This window comes from Bos grunniens, chromosome 23, assembly GCF_055505025.1.
Source record: "Bos grunniens cultivar Pamir isolate PY7600 chromosome 23, Bosgru_T2T1.0, whole genome shotgun sequence".
In the NCBI taxonomy this organism is placed as follows: Eukaryota; Metazoa; Chordata; class Mammalia; order Artiodactyla; family Bovidae; genus Bos; species Bos grunniens.
The window spans coordinates 49,719,478-49,735,422 of NC_141187.1; the positions used below are offsets into that span (position 1 = coordinate 49,719,478).

Sequence of the window (15,945 nt, forward strand, 5' to 3'; positions counted from 1 at the left end):
AAAACTCCAGCCCTGCAGCCTCACTCGGTCATTATCCGCCTCTACCCCTCCCAGAGGCAGAGGGTGTGTGCACGCCGGGAGGCAGGTGCTCTCCGGTCAGGATGCAGCTGGCCGAGAACCACCAGACAGAAAGCACTAGCAACAGGCTGAGGGCCCTCGCCTGGCACTGCGGGATGCCTCCGGGCTGGCCCAGACTCTGTCTCTGGGGTGTTTTTGTTCAATTATTAGATTAGCAACAATGTGTATTAAAAAGCAGTTCTGGGGGCTTCTTCCCTGGGGGTCTGACTCCACACTCCCAGCACAGGGGCCTGCGTGCGATCCTTGGTCCGGGAACTGGACCCCACGTGCTACAATGAAGATAAAAGGTCTCTCTCATGCCACAACTAACACCCAGCACAGCCAAACAGACAAATGTGTTTGTACGTGGTTTGTTTTTTGCTTCCACTGTGTGGCACGCAGAACTTCCCTCACCAGGGTCAATCTGTGCTCCCTGCAGTGGAAGCGTGGAGTCTGAATCCCTGGACCAGCAGGGAAGTCCAAAAAGAACTTTTTTTAAAAGAGATTCACTGGAGGACGTAAATAAATGTAAAAAGCCAGGCCCTCCAAGTAGCCAGCCTCTTGAGGATGAAAATTCCCTAAAAAAAAAAAAAAAAAAAAATCACCCTGTGAGCCCCATGAGGCAGACACCAGAAGCGCTGAGTGGCCCCTGGGACTAAAGGGATTGACTCCGGGCTCTGCCATGAACTGGAGCCCGATCCCGTTTGGAGGCGGGCAGCGGTGCGCTGCGGCCCTCAGCACAGAGTCATGACATCCACGATGATCTGGGAGGAGGAGTCTCCAGACTCAGATGCGATTTTAAAGACAAAGCAGGCAGAAGAGGAAGCACTGCGACGCTGGCGGAGCCCTGCTGGAGAGGCCCGAACCCAGAGGCTGCGGCTGTGCTGGTAGAGGGAGCTTGCTTCCCGAGCTGACAGATAAAATTAGCAGCTAATGTGATAACTAACCATTCCATAATGAAACAATCTGGCACCCTTGCTGGCTTCCAGAGGTGGCTAATCTGCCCTGGAACTCTGCTCCTCAGGGCGCCCTCCAGCCCTCCCGTCCAGCCCGGTAGGGACCACGCTGCGTTTTTCTAACGCGCTATCTTCCCCATCCTGCCTCTCGCCCAGACCTCCTTTCAAAAGCCTAAGCCGGTGCCCTGAGGAGCCCAGAGGACACAGGAGGCGGGTGACGAATGGCCCAGACACCCCTGTGGGTCCCCTGCACGCCCCACGTGCAGACAGAAGGCCACGGGTCCCTCCACGGCTCTACCTACTCTCTGAATCCCTGGGACGGGACCGAGCCTGGACTTGGGCTGGCTCTGCCCCTGCTGGGTCGTGCTGGGCTCTCTCAGAAAGAGCTGGCACCCGGCACACAGTGCCTGGCTGGAAGGAATGAGGGGCAAACACTGTGAAATGGGGGGATGGATGGATGGACGGACGGATAGATGGATGGACGGACAGTCACGTGAGACTGAAAATAAACCTTTTCTTCCCAGAGCTAGCGCTCCTTCTTGGCTCAGGCCACAGTCAAACAGGCTGAGAATTTTCTCAGGTACCCACAGGAAGAGAGGCACGCGGAGAAAAGGAAAAAAAGAGAGAAAAAGTATCAATGCCCCCACCCGACAGCATCATTTAACTCCGAGTCTTCAGCCTTGAGGACGAGGTGGAGAAACAGACCCGCCTCCGTCGCTGGACGGATGTGAGGCTGGGACTTTTTCTGGAGGGCACCCTGTACGGGGCCGTGACTCACGCTGGACTTCTACCAGTGTATAGGGGACCATCACGCTGGGCTGGAAGGACTGTGCTCAGACAATTCTGCATAAGGACAGTCACTTTGGGATTATTAATAAAAAAGAAAACTAACTCACAAAAGCCCAACAGGTTTACCTTCCTGCCCATCCCCGGTCTCCAGATAGTCAGAAGGCTGCCTTCTCCCAAGGGTGTGGTGGGACTCCACCGAGTCAGGGAAGCCAAGCAAAGGATGTTCACACCATGTGGACGCAGAGCAGAAAGGGTAACGGCCACCTCGCTCCTCGGGCACTGTCGAGCACACTGCTGCAGGACAGCAACACTTTCTCAAGTGCGCCATGGGGACATTAAGACTCATCTCATTTCCCAAGGGAGGAAACACGGCCTTTCATAACATCCCTGCCGTTCTATGCCCCTGCCCACTGCGATGATCTCTGAAAACTCAAGAGGAACACATGGCATCCCGAGGGGGATCCTCAGGCACCCAGGTGCGTGCCTTGTCAAGGCTGGAAGGCTGGAGAGCAGTCCAGCAGAACGAGGACTCACTGGCTATCTGTGCTGCAGACACTTAAAAAATCAAGGAGGAGGCATCGTAGAACCAATTAACCAGCTGTGTGAGTGAAGAAAGGAACCACGTCACAGGAGAGGAGCAAGTTGAGCTCTCTGCCTCGCCTGTACCGTGAAGAGAGCATGTGTGTGTGTGTGAAAGTCGCTCAGTCGTGTCCAACCCTTTGCGACCCTATGGACTGTAGCTCACTAAGTTCCTCTGTTTCTGGGATTTCCCAGGGAAGAATACTGGAGTGGGTTGCCGTTCCCTTCTCTAGGAGATCTTCCTGACCCAGGATCAAACCCAGGCGTCCTGCATTGCAGGCAGATTCTTTACCCTCTGAGTTAAGAGACCTTGGGTTCAAATCAAGTCACAAGGTCACAGGGTGGGGCTGGGGGGTGCCGGTAGGGGTGCTCTCATCAACACTGACACTTCAGCACAGAAAACCTTCTCTGCGAATGGAAACCGACCTAAGTTACAATTAGCACCTGAAAAGGGATCATGGCCTCTGGGTGTGTCTGTGCCGTTCAGACCACGTCCAGGGTTCTGGCTCAGGGAGCTGGGGCTCAAGGGGACATCCCTCCCTCAGTGCTCTCACGGAAGCCACTGCACGCGCACGGACGCTTACCTGGTTCCTTCGGCCAATCCGATTTGGTCCCGGAGGCTTCGTGGGGGACTTGACGCTCTGGGGGCTCCCGCCATTCTCGGCGACCTTCCCCACACTCATGACTGCTGACATCATGGTGTTGATGGAAGACAAGTCTGAACCCTCCAGGCCAATGGGCGAGCTTGACGTCATTGGGACAAGGGTTTAAGCTTCTAGAAAGCCTCGGCCACAGAACTGAAAGTGAGAAACTGCTGATGTGATCGCTGGGAAGTTGAGGCACCGGGCAGGCAGGTGGCAGGGGCCACGGCTACCACCGCTGCAGCCAGGTTAAGCCCTCCCCTTCAGTTCAGCCGACACACGTGCCCACGTGACTGAAGCTTCCATCTCAACCAAGCGCTGTCACACTGAACTGACTGCCTTGCTTCCTTTCTGAGTATGGGCCACCGACGAGGTGACCCAAGGCAGGTCCTCTTCCTTTGCTAATCTTTCACGAGGCAGAGTGGGAAAGGCTCCAACAGTTAATAAGGCCGGGAGGGCCCATCTGGCCAGCGGCCTCCTAGCAGCCTACTCACTACTGCAAGCGTGTTCTAGACCCAAAAACGGAAGGTGAGAAACCTTGGCTCTCACCTAACTCCAGGCCGCAATACCCGATTTTAATGCGGGAGTCCAAACTGTAAGACAACTGAGAAGCCACACCACCACCCAACGTTACAATCAAATTTCAAATCAGCATAAAAAAGGCTGTTTCTTAAAACATATGAAGATGTAATGTACCTTCCCCCAGAAAATGGAAGGAAGGAAAACCCAGCCCGCACTGGCGATTACCTCCATTCTCCGCCCCAGCTGATGCACTATGAGCGCGTCATCTGCTGCAGGGGTTGGGCGCACGGACGAGGCAGCGAGGCTGGGGGGCTCCTTTTTCTCTTCTCTTCGTATCTCTCGTCGACACTGGAAGGGAAGCAAGGGCAGAAAGGTTCAGAAGGAAAAACAGAAACCACATTTGCTGTAATCTCAGACCGCTGCACTCACCAGACTACAGGGAACCGTACGGGAGATGTCTGAGTCTTCTTTTTCTTCCAAAACCACATTCTGTGGTTGTTTTTCACTCTTAACTGATGTTCCCTACAGCGCATCGCCCTCACTCCCAACAGCCAAAACGATTCTGTGGTGTTTTATTTTCTGAAGCTCACATGGTCCACATACAGCGAACTTTCTCTACCCTTGTTCCCCACAAGGAGTCTCAGACTCCCTCTTGACCCGTGTCCCGCCTCCTAAAACTGACCAAAGATGAGGCAGGGAAGGAATCCGCTAAAGACTCAGCGTCTAGGAGGGAACAGGTCAGACCTTAAAAAAACCTGGTAATACGGAAGGATGACTGCAGGGAACACTACAGCCCCCGGACAATCCAGCTTTACTTCTCCAGGCCTCTTCTAGTCATGCTTCTTCCACACAAGTACTATTGGCTATAGGAAGTTAAGTCTCCAGGTAACCCGTTTCCTTTATTTTATCTGGGAAGATTTTCTCTGGCCACGTACCCTGTTACCCTCCGGTGTGCCTTAAGTTCTGCACATCCACACTGCCTCAGTGATCAAGCGCATTATCTCAGGAGCAAAGTGAATGCTCAGGAGCCCCCCTGGAGAGGACATGACTGCCTGTGGTTCCCCTTCCGCCTCTGGGAGAAGTAACCCGGGTAGGGCGTGACAAACGGGGACTCCTGGAGCAGCCGCGAACGTGTCTGGCAGCAGAGCAGGAAAGGCTGGGGACACAGCCATCTGACGGCTTCACACAACGGACGGGCCATCAGCTGACAAGCCCCAAGCTAAAACCTTACCCAAGAGCCAAAGAGAACCTCAGCAGTAACACTCTCCTTGTCGAGAGACAAAATCTGCCTTCCTTGTTAGTAGACACTTTGAAGAACATGTGTGTGTGCGTGCTAAGTCGCTTCGGTAGTGTCTGACTCTTTCCGATCCCATGGACTGTAGCGCCCCAGGCTCCTCTGTCCATGGGATCCTCCAGGCAAGAATACTGGAGTGGGTTGTCGTGCCCTCCTCCACGGGATCTTCCTGACCCAGGGATGGAAGCCGCGTCTCTTGTGTCTCCTGCATTGGCAGGCGGGTTCTTTACCACCAGCGCCACCTGGGAAGCCCCAGACATTTTGAAGATATGAACCAATGGTTTTCCAAATGGTAGGTAAAAGGACTAACTGCCAAACACACAACTGTTCAGACCACTGACCCAGCCTCACCCTTGCATCTTCCACATGAAAAGAGCAAAAGGAAACCTCGGTCCCAAATTAAAACAAACAAAAAAACAAGACAAGCCCCTCAACCCCAAAGCTGTTTTCTTTCCATGAAGCTTCTCCCATATGGAAGACCATTTAAACTTATTAAAAACTGTGCTTCCCATTCTGACTGTCTATGAAAGTTCATTTGGGAAATTCCTCTCTGGGAAAAACATTCAACACAGGTACACACACAGAAGTATACATGTACATACCTCATTTTCTTTCTTTAAAGGATTTCTAACGAAAGTATCCTCAGTTCCCTAGAACTGTAATCCAGTCAGTGAACAATTATTTCCTTGATTCGTGTAAGGGGCACCTTCTATACTAAAACCCTCTCATTCTTTTAAATATATATCGCCCAGAGGTTTGTTTTTTAAAATACTTATTTACTTGGCTGTGCTGGGTCTGAGTTGCAGCACGTGGGGTCTAACTCCCCGACCAGGGATCAAACCCAGGTCGCTTGCGTTGTACGTGTGAAGTCTCAGCCACTGGGCCACCAGGGAAGTCCCCCTATCCCCACCACAGTTTCAATATACATCAAATCGTAAATGACTAGAAATCTTTACTGTGATTATATCATGTCAGTAAAAATGATCTCAACCTTTCTACCATTTATAGTGGGATAGTTTCAATGATCTTGTTTTTGTCTTATTATGGCACTTAGAGAAGAAAAATGTGGTAGAGTTTTTCAGACTAGGACTAGATTTAAGTCCTTTCAGATGGACATAAAATTAGAAGTTACAAACAACATGGTCCACGTCTCTCACTGAGGAGGGAAAGAAAACGGGACAGAAGGGAAACAGTCAACAAGAAAATCAACGCAAATATATTCACCAAGAAGAGGTAAAGTGCTAGTAAGAATTTGTCACAATCACTAAGATGGTAAAGAAACCTTCCCTGCAGACTCTGTAAATGCCCTAAGGACAGAAAACCCAGCAACAGTCACAACCGCTCACCAACCTACAGGCTGAAAGCTGCAAGTGCTTACATCCCAACTGGAAAATGAAAAAGTCAGGCAAATTTGCTGTTTCCCACTTTGTCTGGACAGGAAGACATTTGCTAAATTTACTTCCTCCTTTGGGATAAAGTGTGAAGTGTGACCCTGCCCAGTGATGACGCCGAGATCACCGACATTTACTTCCTTTTCCTAGTTCAAATGTAAGTAAATAGTAGTAGAGACTCTTCTCATCTCTGATCAGAAAGTGCAATTAACAAAATGAAACTCCTAGTTACACTGTTTGAAAAGAAAACGGTCAGTGGACTCATCCTAGGCAGCCCTTTCAGAAGCACCCATGCCAGCCTGCATAGAAAATCTTTTCTGAGATTTTTCTCCGGGTGTGCGCTTGTGTCTTATGTGTGACTTCTCCTTCTGGGAGGATGGAACAGGAAGAATGGAAGGGACCTGGTGTAAAACAATATAGCTCATTGTTCCCAGTTAGAAAAAACAAATCCACCTTAATATGAAGGTGCATTTATCCACTCATTTAACCAGAAGCCAGCGGCTAGAATTAGTCAGTCCTCCCTGCCCACGCCTGACCCTGGCCCACACTAGAGCAATGACCCAACTGACCAACCTACACCTTCCGATTCTCAATCTCAGGGGATGAAAGGAAGGATTAACAGTCTCAGGTCCATTTACAAAGCACATTTTTCTTTATAAATATTTACAGTCCTAATATTTTCAGTCTCTGCTCCCTGACACCTATCTATATATCTGCTCTATTACTGTAAATAAAAATAATAATAATAGTCATAATGAACAAAATAAAAATCAATGACCCCATGCTAGTATCATCTCCTTTATCTGGGACCAGAGAGGACTGGAAACCCAGATGAGATTCCCAAGTCACAGATGTGAGAGGAAATCCCTTTGACATGGCCAAGTGGACAGGACTGGTGTTCTAGTTTTAAACACAGAGTCCAAATCTGGGGGTGGCAAAGGAGAAGCAGGGAACAGGGGTGCCTGCAGCGTGGCTTCCTGTGAGCCAGGGCCTCGACACCCTTTCCAAGACTTCTCATCCCACGCCCCAGGCCACTAGCCCAGGGAAAACCCGCAGTCCACCGTGAAAGCTTGTCTGTGGTTTTGCATCAAAGCCTCAGGAGGACCCCAAGCAGAGGGTGGACCACTCCAAGGGGATGTGGGGACATGAAGGAAGACAACACTCAAAGTTACTGTGACTCAAGGAAAGTCAATCAAGTTAGACTGACCTGTCTTATTCGTCTTCTCAAGCGGGCCCTCCTTGCTGAGGAGCTGGTGCTGGCGGGGCGAAGCGTGGGCAGGGTCACGCCTCAAAGCCACCGCCTCTGGAGCAGAGTGCAGCAACCTACAGAAACGAGAAGCAGAGGCATGAGGAGGGGGTCCACACCAGAGAGGGTCCTGGCCCTGCAACACGTTCTGCACTTGCACCGTGGGAGCCACCAGCTAAGGACCATGGCATCCCCCCGCTCCCCGTGTTTCTAAGCAAGCTTCCAGCAATGAGGCCAACTCCACGTGAGCAAGAGCGACTGGAATCCAGCACGACCTGGAGAGAAGGAACCCCTAAAGCACATCCCAACAACATCGCAGGCAACGCCACACGGGAATGGCGCCAAGGGGAGCTCTGGGCACCTTACTGGCGTGCTGGCAGAAGGCAAGGATGGATGGCCAGTTTCAAGGTGGAGAAGAAAAGACAGCAAGCACTCAGTGCTGGCAGAAGCAGGAGAGAGAAGAAGAGAACTGAGAGGAAAACACGGAACTAAACAGCCTCTTAACGTAAAGCAGTGACGATTACACCTTTTCCTGAGTGATGGAGAAAGTGTCCTAAAGTGTATCTTTCCTTTTCTGTAAGGGACACACAGAAAACTCAAATTACACACACCCTTTGAGGGTCTGAGAAAGTCGGCTCAGGGGGCGCCACCAGGGGTCTCGGACCCCTGATCCGGGAGAAAGCTGTGTCTGGCCCTCTGGAAATTTAGAGAAACCTGGAACGTAACCTTTCCCAGAGCCACCCAGCCAGCACGTTCTGTCTCTGAAACAGCCTCTGAAGAGGGCAAAACTGGGCAAAGGAGGGAAGTGGTAGCCACGCGAACAAGCGCTGGAGAAACGTTCGCTCGATACGCTTCTATCAAACCCTGCGGAGCGCCTGCAGAAAAGCTGCCTGGCACGACACACGCCCAGTTATCACCCTGAATCTCACTCGCGTTGTCCGCACGGTTACTAAGCACCTAAGGTGGGCAGGCTCCCGCTGGACGGGTCTGCGGTGGGTCAGAAGCAGATGCTCAATGATTTCTGACACCACAACAGCTTCTCTCTTTACACCTCACTGCCTCAGGGCTCCATCGTTTTCTTTGTGCCTTTCTCTTTTGAAAAGGTCTTCAGATTTTGAACAAAGTGTCAAAGAAACCAGGAGTAACAGGGACAGCCCCTGAAAGACCAGAGACCGCCCCCTGGCCCTGGTAAACTAGGAGGAACCCTTATTACTACTCCAGTAATTGTCTCCGTGCTTCTTGTGAGCAAGACCCTCCTTGAGGAGCTGATGAAAATTATGGACCCTTCTATACATAAAAGGATATACGCCCATACCCAACATTTTCCTTCAGTATCAAAAGGATCAGGGACCCCAGAAACTCATCCTGAATAAGCAGGGTAAGAATCTTGGTTTTACTTAATATATATGAATTAAGACCATTTTATTAAAATTCCCATGAGGTTTCAGAAACAAACCAGATTATTCCCACCCATCTAAATTTAAAGATGCCTAAAGGTGAAATTACAAACTGTTTAAAAAAAAAAAAAGCAAGCAAAGTTTCCCTTTTTTGTTACTCATTTTTATTAATGGCAAATATTATCAGGAAGAAAATCTGGAGAAGAATAGCTCCGTGGTTTTTTCCCCCTCGGAACTGCCAAGATTTCCAATTGTAGTTTGAACTATAGTTTTTCACATAATGAATAAAAACGTACGTCAGAGAGACAAGTCTCTGGAGTTGAAACTGTCCAGAATATAACTAAGATTCCCATTAAAATGAGGACCCTCTCCCTCCCCTCACTTAAAAATGATACTTTAAAAGCCCACCAAGTAACCTCTTCCATCCACTCAGGGGAACCAACGAGAGGAGAGGCCAACCTCACAGACTTGACCCTGGAAGTTCCTGCCTCTGATCCTGGATGTAAATGATCTGAATATCAAGAACGTCGTGTGATTAAGCTGACTAACAAGAGTCACTGCCCTGTTTGTTTTGGGTTCCACCAGGCCTAAGGGACTCACACAACTCAGAGAGTGGAAAAGTACAGGACAGTCTTTGGAAGGAAATTCAAGATACCTTTTACTATCACCAGCACCTCAAAAAAAGGGGAGGAGGGGAAGACACACCAGGAGAGGCAGTACCTAGAGACAGGAATCCAGGAAGCTGGAGGTGGGTCTCCGGCTCTGGGGAAGGAGCCTGCATTTCCGGATCGCATCTCCGCCACCCCCCGCCCCCCCCCCCCCCGCCCCCAACAGGCTCTGCCCAGATCAGACTCCAGGGAGGCAGGGTGGCGTGGAGCGGGCAGAGGTCCACGCTGGGGCTGCGGGGAGGGGCGGGCCGGCCCCAGCCCCTGAGGAGATAAGGGACCCTGCTATGCTCAGCCAGAAAGAAGAGATTAAGGACCCTGTCTCCAGGTCCAAAGAGATAGCACAGGAAAGATGAGAGATGAAAGGGAAGATAGTCCAGAAGCTAGGCTCCCAGCCTGCGCAAGCCCGCAGGCTTCTCGACGTGAGGTCTACAATCTGTCCTGAGCCCCCAGGAGAGATGGGGGAGGCTTGCATGCCAAGGATGACAGCGGGAGCCCGAGACCAGGCGGTGGGGAGCTTTACTGCAGCGGCCAGGTTGCCGCTCCTCCAGATACCGGGGACGGCCGATCCCCTGGTGGGAACAGCCGGTTCGGGCCGACGTGGGATGGAACCCGGATGGGCTAAATGAGTGTGAGTTTAGAGGAATTCAGATACTAAAGTGCTCTGGGCTACGACAGGGCTTAACCAGCAGCAAGGACATCTCTCTCAGGATGGGCTGACGCAGGAAGTCTTGGTTAGACTGGGATGAAACCCAACCAGGCAAGCTGTGCACCAAGGCCGTGCCTGTAGAGCTTGGGGCAAAACCGTCTCCTCTAACCAGGACAGCTTCGCGTGTGCTCTGAAGGCTGACAGCTGCGCTGACTGCTCCGAGTTCCAGGAAGTTGATGTGTTTCTTGGCTAAGGGTTCGGTGTGTGCCTTGGGTAGGGCGGCAACCCGTGCACAGCCCCTCCCCCTCGCCGCCTGGGCTTGGGTCAAATGGCGCAAACGGAGGCGCGGAGCGTCACTAGAGCCTCGGCGTGGACCGGCGCACGCCTAGTGCGGAGGGCCCCGCGAGCCGCTCCAGCCAGTCCTGCATCCTCCCGGGGTGGGGTGGGATGGCGCATGGGGCGGCGAGCAGAAGCACCCTGTGGCACAGGCCACGATCCAGAGAGCAGAGCTGGAGGTGAGGGGACGCGGCCTGCCCCCTCTCCACCCCACGCCCCAGCTGTCTCCTGAGCTCTGCCCCCACGACGCGTCTCCCTCTAATGGAGGGCTGTGACCCGCCCTCACAGCTCCCCATCTCTGCCCGCTTCCCTCCGGGTCTTCCTGCCCACTGGGCCCCACTCTGCTCAGTTTCCTCCCTCAACCCCATCCTTCAGGGGCCGCTGCCACCGCAAGCCTCCCTGATCCCCAGCGATGGAAGATTCTCGGCTCCAAACTCGACCCCCACAACACTAAGAGACTAGAACGAGGGTTTATGATAAGAGCGGCGAACAGTCTCTGAACACGCCAATATTCTTCTCTGAACACGCCAATATTCTTCTCTGAACACTGCTCGCTGCACGCTGAGCACATCATCTCATTTAACCCTCTTAACAGTAGCCCCGTGAGGCTGAGTCCCACCGGGCAGCCCCCCAAGACCATGGTGGAACAGTGAAGCGAACCCAGACTCTCCACCCTGCTCAGCGTCTCTTGGCCACACTCCCGAGGCCTGGCGCAGGCCTGAGAGCCCAGATGCGCTCCTGCAGTCACATTCTCGGGCTTCTAACAACTGTCTCTGAGTCACTCCTGCCCCTCGAGGCGGCTCAGTGCCCGACCTCCCACTTCCGCCCTTGTAGGCAAGAAAAAGGCACCCTGGACTCCCACCTTCGTCCTTGGCAGGAGCAGGAGTGGACCCGCACCCCACCCTGCTGCGCACTGGGGCCCACAGTCTGCACCCTGTTTCTCCGAGCAGGTGACTGGAAGGATGCCACTAGGCTCCTGAAACCCCAACAGCCCAACCCTGTCCGGGAGGCTGAGTCCCACTGATCCAACCACCAAGAGCTCACGCGTGGAGGGAGTGCTGGGGGGCAGGAGACATGAGCCCAGACGGCAGAGTGAGAACCGCACAGATCAAACCAGCACCAGCACCCCGGGGAGGAAACTGCACTCTCCTCCAGCCGCTGAGCTCCTGACCCTCCCTCCAGCACAGCCACCCCAGAGGCTTCCACAGCAGCATCACAGATCTTGCTTGGAAATGCAGATGCTCAATTCAAGTGAGTCGATCACCACCCTGTCCACCTTAAATCCACACAATGCTGTGTGTCAACTGCATCTCAGTTAAACTAAGAGAAAGAAGGAAGGCAGGTTCCCAGGCCTGGACACTGCCCTGGACCCTGTGTACTGGCTCCCGGGGGTTCAGTCCAGCTTTGAGAACCAGTGCTTCATACAGATTCTAGAAGAAAGGCGAGGGATCTCCCTGAAAAACGTTCTTTCTATGATGACCTGGAGGAAGGCCCTGGTTTATCATACTCCTGGGAGCAAAACTCATGGCTCTGGAGCAGAGACTCAGACCCCAGTTCTAACTTTAGCTTTATTTACCACAAAGAAATAATTTGGGGGGCTTCCCTGGTGGCTCAGACGGTAAAGAATCTGCCTGCAATGCAGGAGACCTGGGTTCGATCTCTGGGTTGAGAAGGTTCCCCCTAGAAAAGAGAATGTCAACCCACTCCAGTATTCTTTCCTGAAGAATCCCATGGACAGAGAAGCCTGGCAGACAACAGTCCATGGGGTCGCAGAGTCAGATAAAAAAATAACAGTAAGGGCAAGAGGACAGGGATCAGGCCGGTGTGCGCAGGGTCTATTTCAGCTTCCGCAGGAGCAGGGGACGAGCAGGCTGTGAGCTTCGGGCAGGGCAGGGCAGCCTGCAGTGCACAGAAAGCAGAACCACTCGGTCTGGGCCCCGGGCAGCTCTGGATACTCAAAGGCCCTCCGCAGCTACAGCCTTCACCAACCTGTGTGCCCCTGGAAAGCCTCCTTCCAGGGAGCTGGGAGCCGGTCTCCATTTCTGGCCTGGACACCTCCGAGGTCCCCCCAGGTCCCTCCCTTCTCTGACGCTCCTGGCAGGGGTGGGGGGGCGGGGGGCAACCTCACAGCTCCCCCAGCCTCAGAATGAGCTCACATCTCCAGCAGGTTCTCTCTTAATGGGACCCCATCTCCAGCGGGTTCTCTCTTAATGGGACCCCACAGTGGAGGGAGGAAAATGGAATGGACATTGTCCCCAGAGCCTGGAGTGTCTGCCCCTTCCTGCCCAGGTACTGGGGCCCCCGTGGAGCCCAGGGTTAACAGAGACTGTGATGCTACCTTTTGGAAGGAACGTCTGCTGTCTTCACGTCAAGAGACACTTTAATGCTCAGGAGAATGTGGTAGGAAGGAGAGCCTTAAGGGACAGGGACAGTCTCTCTTTAAAAAAGAAAAACCACTTGGATGTTTTAATTGCGACATTACACACACTGTCAGCAAGGAGGCGTGTTGGCTGGGGAGACTGGGTTCTGCTCACCAAACCTATCTACGTGAGCCTGAGTGAATTCACTACTTAACACATGAACCGCGGGGAAGGTGGGGAGATGTCCTGGTCCCCGCTGGAAGGAGCCGTCCTGTGGGACCCACGTGCCTCCCGTATCCCTCCTTGGGGCCTTTCCTGTGAGGAGCGGGCTCCTCTCCTGTGCCCTCCCCCGCCCCCCACGTGCAGGATGCTCTCACCGCTGCCAGAGACGACGTGGGCCCCGCCACTGCGTGGCCACCACTCGCTCCCAGGGGCCTCTGTGGGGAGAAGCCTGGTGGCTCGCGGGCACAGCTCTGTCCCTCTCCCCAGGTGAGCCAGTCTTTTCCTGGCCTCCAGGATCTAGTATTTCATCACCTTCTTGCCCAACTTGGCAGAAACCTGTATGGCTCTCTGATCCACAAGGAAGCTGCTGAGAAGGGAGGTGGGGGAGCCCTCGGGCTGAGCAGAGGGACAGAGGACCCAGAGCATGCTCACCTACCCCTGGGGCAGGGCAAGGCAGGGTCTTCCCTAAGGCAGGAGACTGCTCACAAGAGTACCTGCAGGGGATAAGGTTTAGGAGCCTCCACCCCACCCACCACTCTTAGATCTGCTCTGATGGCTTATCAGGAAGGGTGGGGAGAGGTCTCCACAAGTTACCTTGGCTTGAGGAATTTATAAAACAGAAAAGAAAGCTATTGCTAAAAGAGAAAATAGTATTTTAGTTAGAGTATGTCACAAGCCTAGTGTTTATCCAATGACCTGTGTTTCACAGGATCCCTTCTCTAATAACTATGGGGTATTATCTATTGTCTCTTTTCAACCCCATGGAATGTACCATGGCTCTTCTGTCCATGGGAGTCTCTAGGCAAGAATACTGGAATGGGTTGCCATTTCCTTCTCCAAGGCATCTTTCCAACCCAGGGATTGAACCCAGGTCTCCTGCATCGCAGGCAGATTCTTCACCGTCTGAGCAAGAGGGAAGCTTTTTGGTAAGGACCTAATAGAAGTAGAAAAGATTAAGAACAAGCAGCAAGAAAATATAGAAGAACCATACAAAAAAGGTCTTAATGACCCAGATAACCATGATGGTGTGGTCATTCACCCAGAACCAGACATCCTGAAGTGTGAGATCAAGAGGGCCCTAGGAAGCACTGGAGAAGGAAATGGCAACCCACTCCAGTAATCCTGCCTGGAAAATTCCATGGATGGAGGAGCCTGGCAGGTACAGTCCATGGGGTTGCAGAGTGGGACACGAATGAGCGACTTTACTTTCACTTTAGGAAGCATTACTGCAAAGCTAGTAGAGGCGATGGAGTTCCAGCTGAGCTATTTCAAATCCTAAAAGATGATGCTGTTAAAGTGCCGCACTCAGTATGTCAGCAAATTTGGAAAACTGAGCAGTGGCCCAAGGACTGGAGAAGGTCAATTTGCATTCCAATCCCCAAGAAAGGCAGTGCCAGGGAACGCTCAGACTGCCAGACAACCATCCTCATTTCACATGCTAGCAAGGTTATGGTCAGAATCCTTCAAGCCAGGCTTCAAGTAGTGCGGGAGCTGAGAACTTCCAGATGTTCAAGCTGGATTTAGAAAAGGCAGAGGATCAGACTGTCAACATCTGTTGGATCATAAGAGAAAACAAGGGAATTCCAGAAAAACATCTTCTGCTTCACTGACTATGAGAAAAACTTTGACTCCGTGGATCACAACCAACTGTGGAAAATCCTTAAAGAGATGGGAATACCAGACCACCTGACCTGCCTCCTGAAAGAGATCTGTATGCAAATCAAGAAGCAACAGTTAGAACCTTATATGGAACAACTGACTGGTTCAAAATTAGGAAAGGAGTAAGACAAGCCTGGGTACTGTCACCCTATTTATTTAACTTACACGCAGAGTACATCATGAGAAATGCTGGATGGATGAATCACAGGCTGGAATCTAGATTGCCAGGAGAAGCATCAACAACCCCAGACACAACTGAGTGAGTGCACACGCACACTGCTTGAAAGGAAAGCTACGACAAACCTAGACAGCGCATTGAGCAGCAGAGACAAAGGTCCACACAGTCTGAGCTGTGGTTTTTCCAGTAGTCATGCACAGATGTGACAGTTGGACCATAAAGAAGGCTGAGCGCCAAAGACTTGATGCTTTTGAATTGTGGTGCTGGAAGAGTCCCTTAGACTTCAAGGAGATCAAACCAGTCAATCCCAAAGGAAATCAACCCTGAATATTCACTGGAAGGACTGATGCTGAATCTGAAGCTCCAATACTTTGGCCACCTGATACGAAGAGCTGATTCACTGGGAAAGACTCTGATGCTGGGAAAGATGGAAGGCAAAAGAAGAGGGCGGCAGAGGATGAGATGGTTAGACAGCATCACGGACTCATTGGACATGAATTTGAGCAAACTCCGGGGGACAGTGAAGGACAGGAAAGCCTGGTGTGGGGCAGTCCATGGGGTCGCAAAGAGTCTTAGTGACTTCGCAACTAAACAACAAGAACAACATTATCTACTGGGGCATAAACTCTGGGCCAGAAACCAGGGTAGGTACTTTGCATACATTTAATCCTCCCCAAGCTGTAACAGGTAATGAATGCTCTGCAGGGATGGGGCCAGGATTCTAGACCAGTTGTCTGACTCTGAAATTCTTGCACTTTCTGATGCCACAAAAAAGCATCATGGAAAAATCATTTGGAGACGGTGATTAGCAAACTAGAGTCCTGGGAAACCAAGTGAAGGGGGAGAATGGTTGGAGGAAGTGGAGACACCTGAAGGCCTGGCACATGGGAGAGGCACACTCGACCCCCATGTCCACCATGACAGGAACCCGGTCTCGGTGGGAGGCACCGAAGAGCTGGTTGGAACGCCGTCATCTTTTATACCAGGGCTTTGAACAGCCAGAG

The 15,945-nt window shown here is 52.1% G+C and overlaps 1 protein-coding gene across 9 annotated transcripts in view; it reads right to left on the reverse strand.

Annotated features, from left to right (window-relative positions):
• Positions 1-15,945, reverse strand: part of RREB1 (ras responsive element binding protein 1) — a 168,425-nt gene that overhangs the window by 54,117 nt on the left and 98,363 nt on the right. For all 9 annotated transcript variants that reach the window (XM_086370365.1, XM_086370367.1, XM_086370363.1 and 6 more), the window contains 3 exons: positions 7,437-7,552; positions 3,770-3,892; positions 2,966-3,178 (listed from right to left, as the gene is read on the reverse strand). In XM_086370365.1, coding sequence (XP_086226491.1) covers positions 2,966-3,136 — 171 coding nt within the window. In that variant the 5' untranslated portion in view covers positions 3,137-3,178; positions 3,770-3,892; positions 7,437-7,552. The remainder of the gene's footprint in view (positions 1-2,965; positions 3,179-3,769; positions 3,893-7,436; positions 7,553-15,945) is intronic.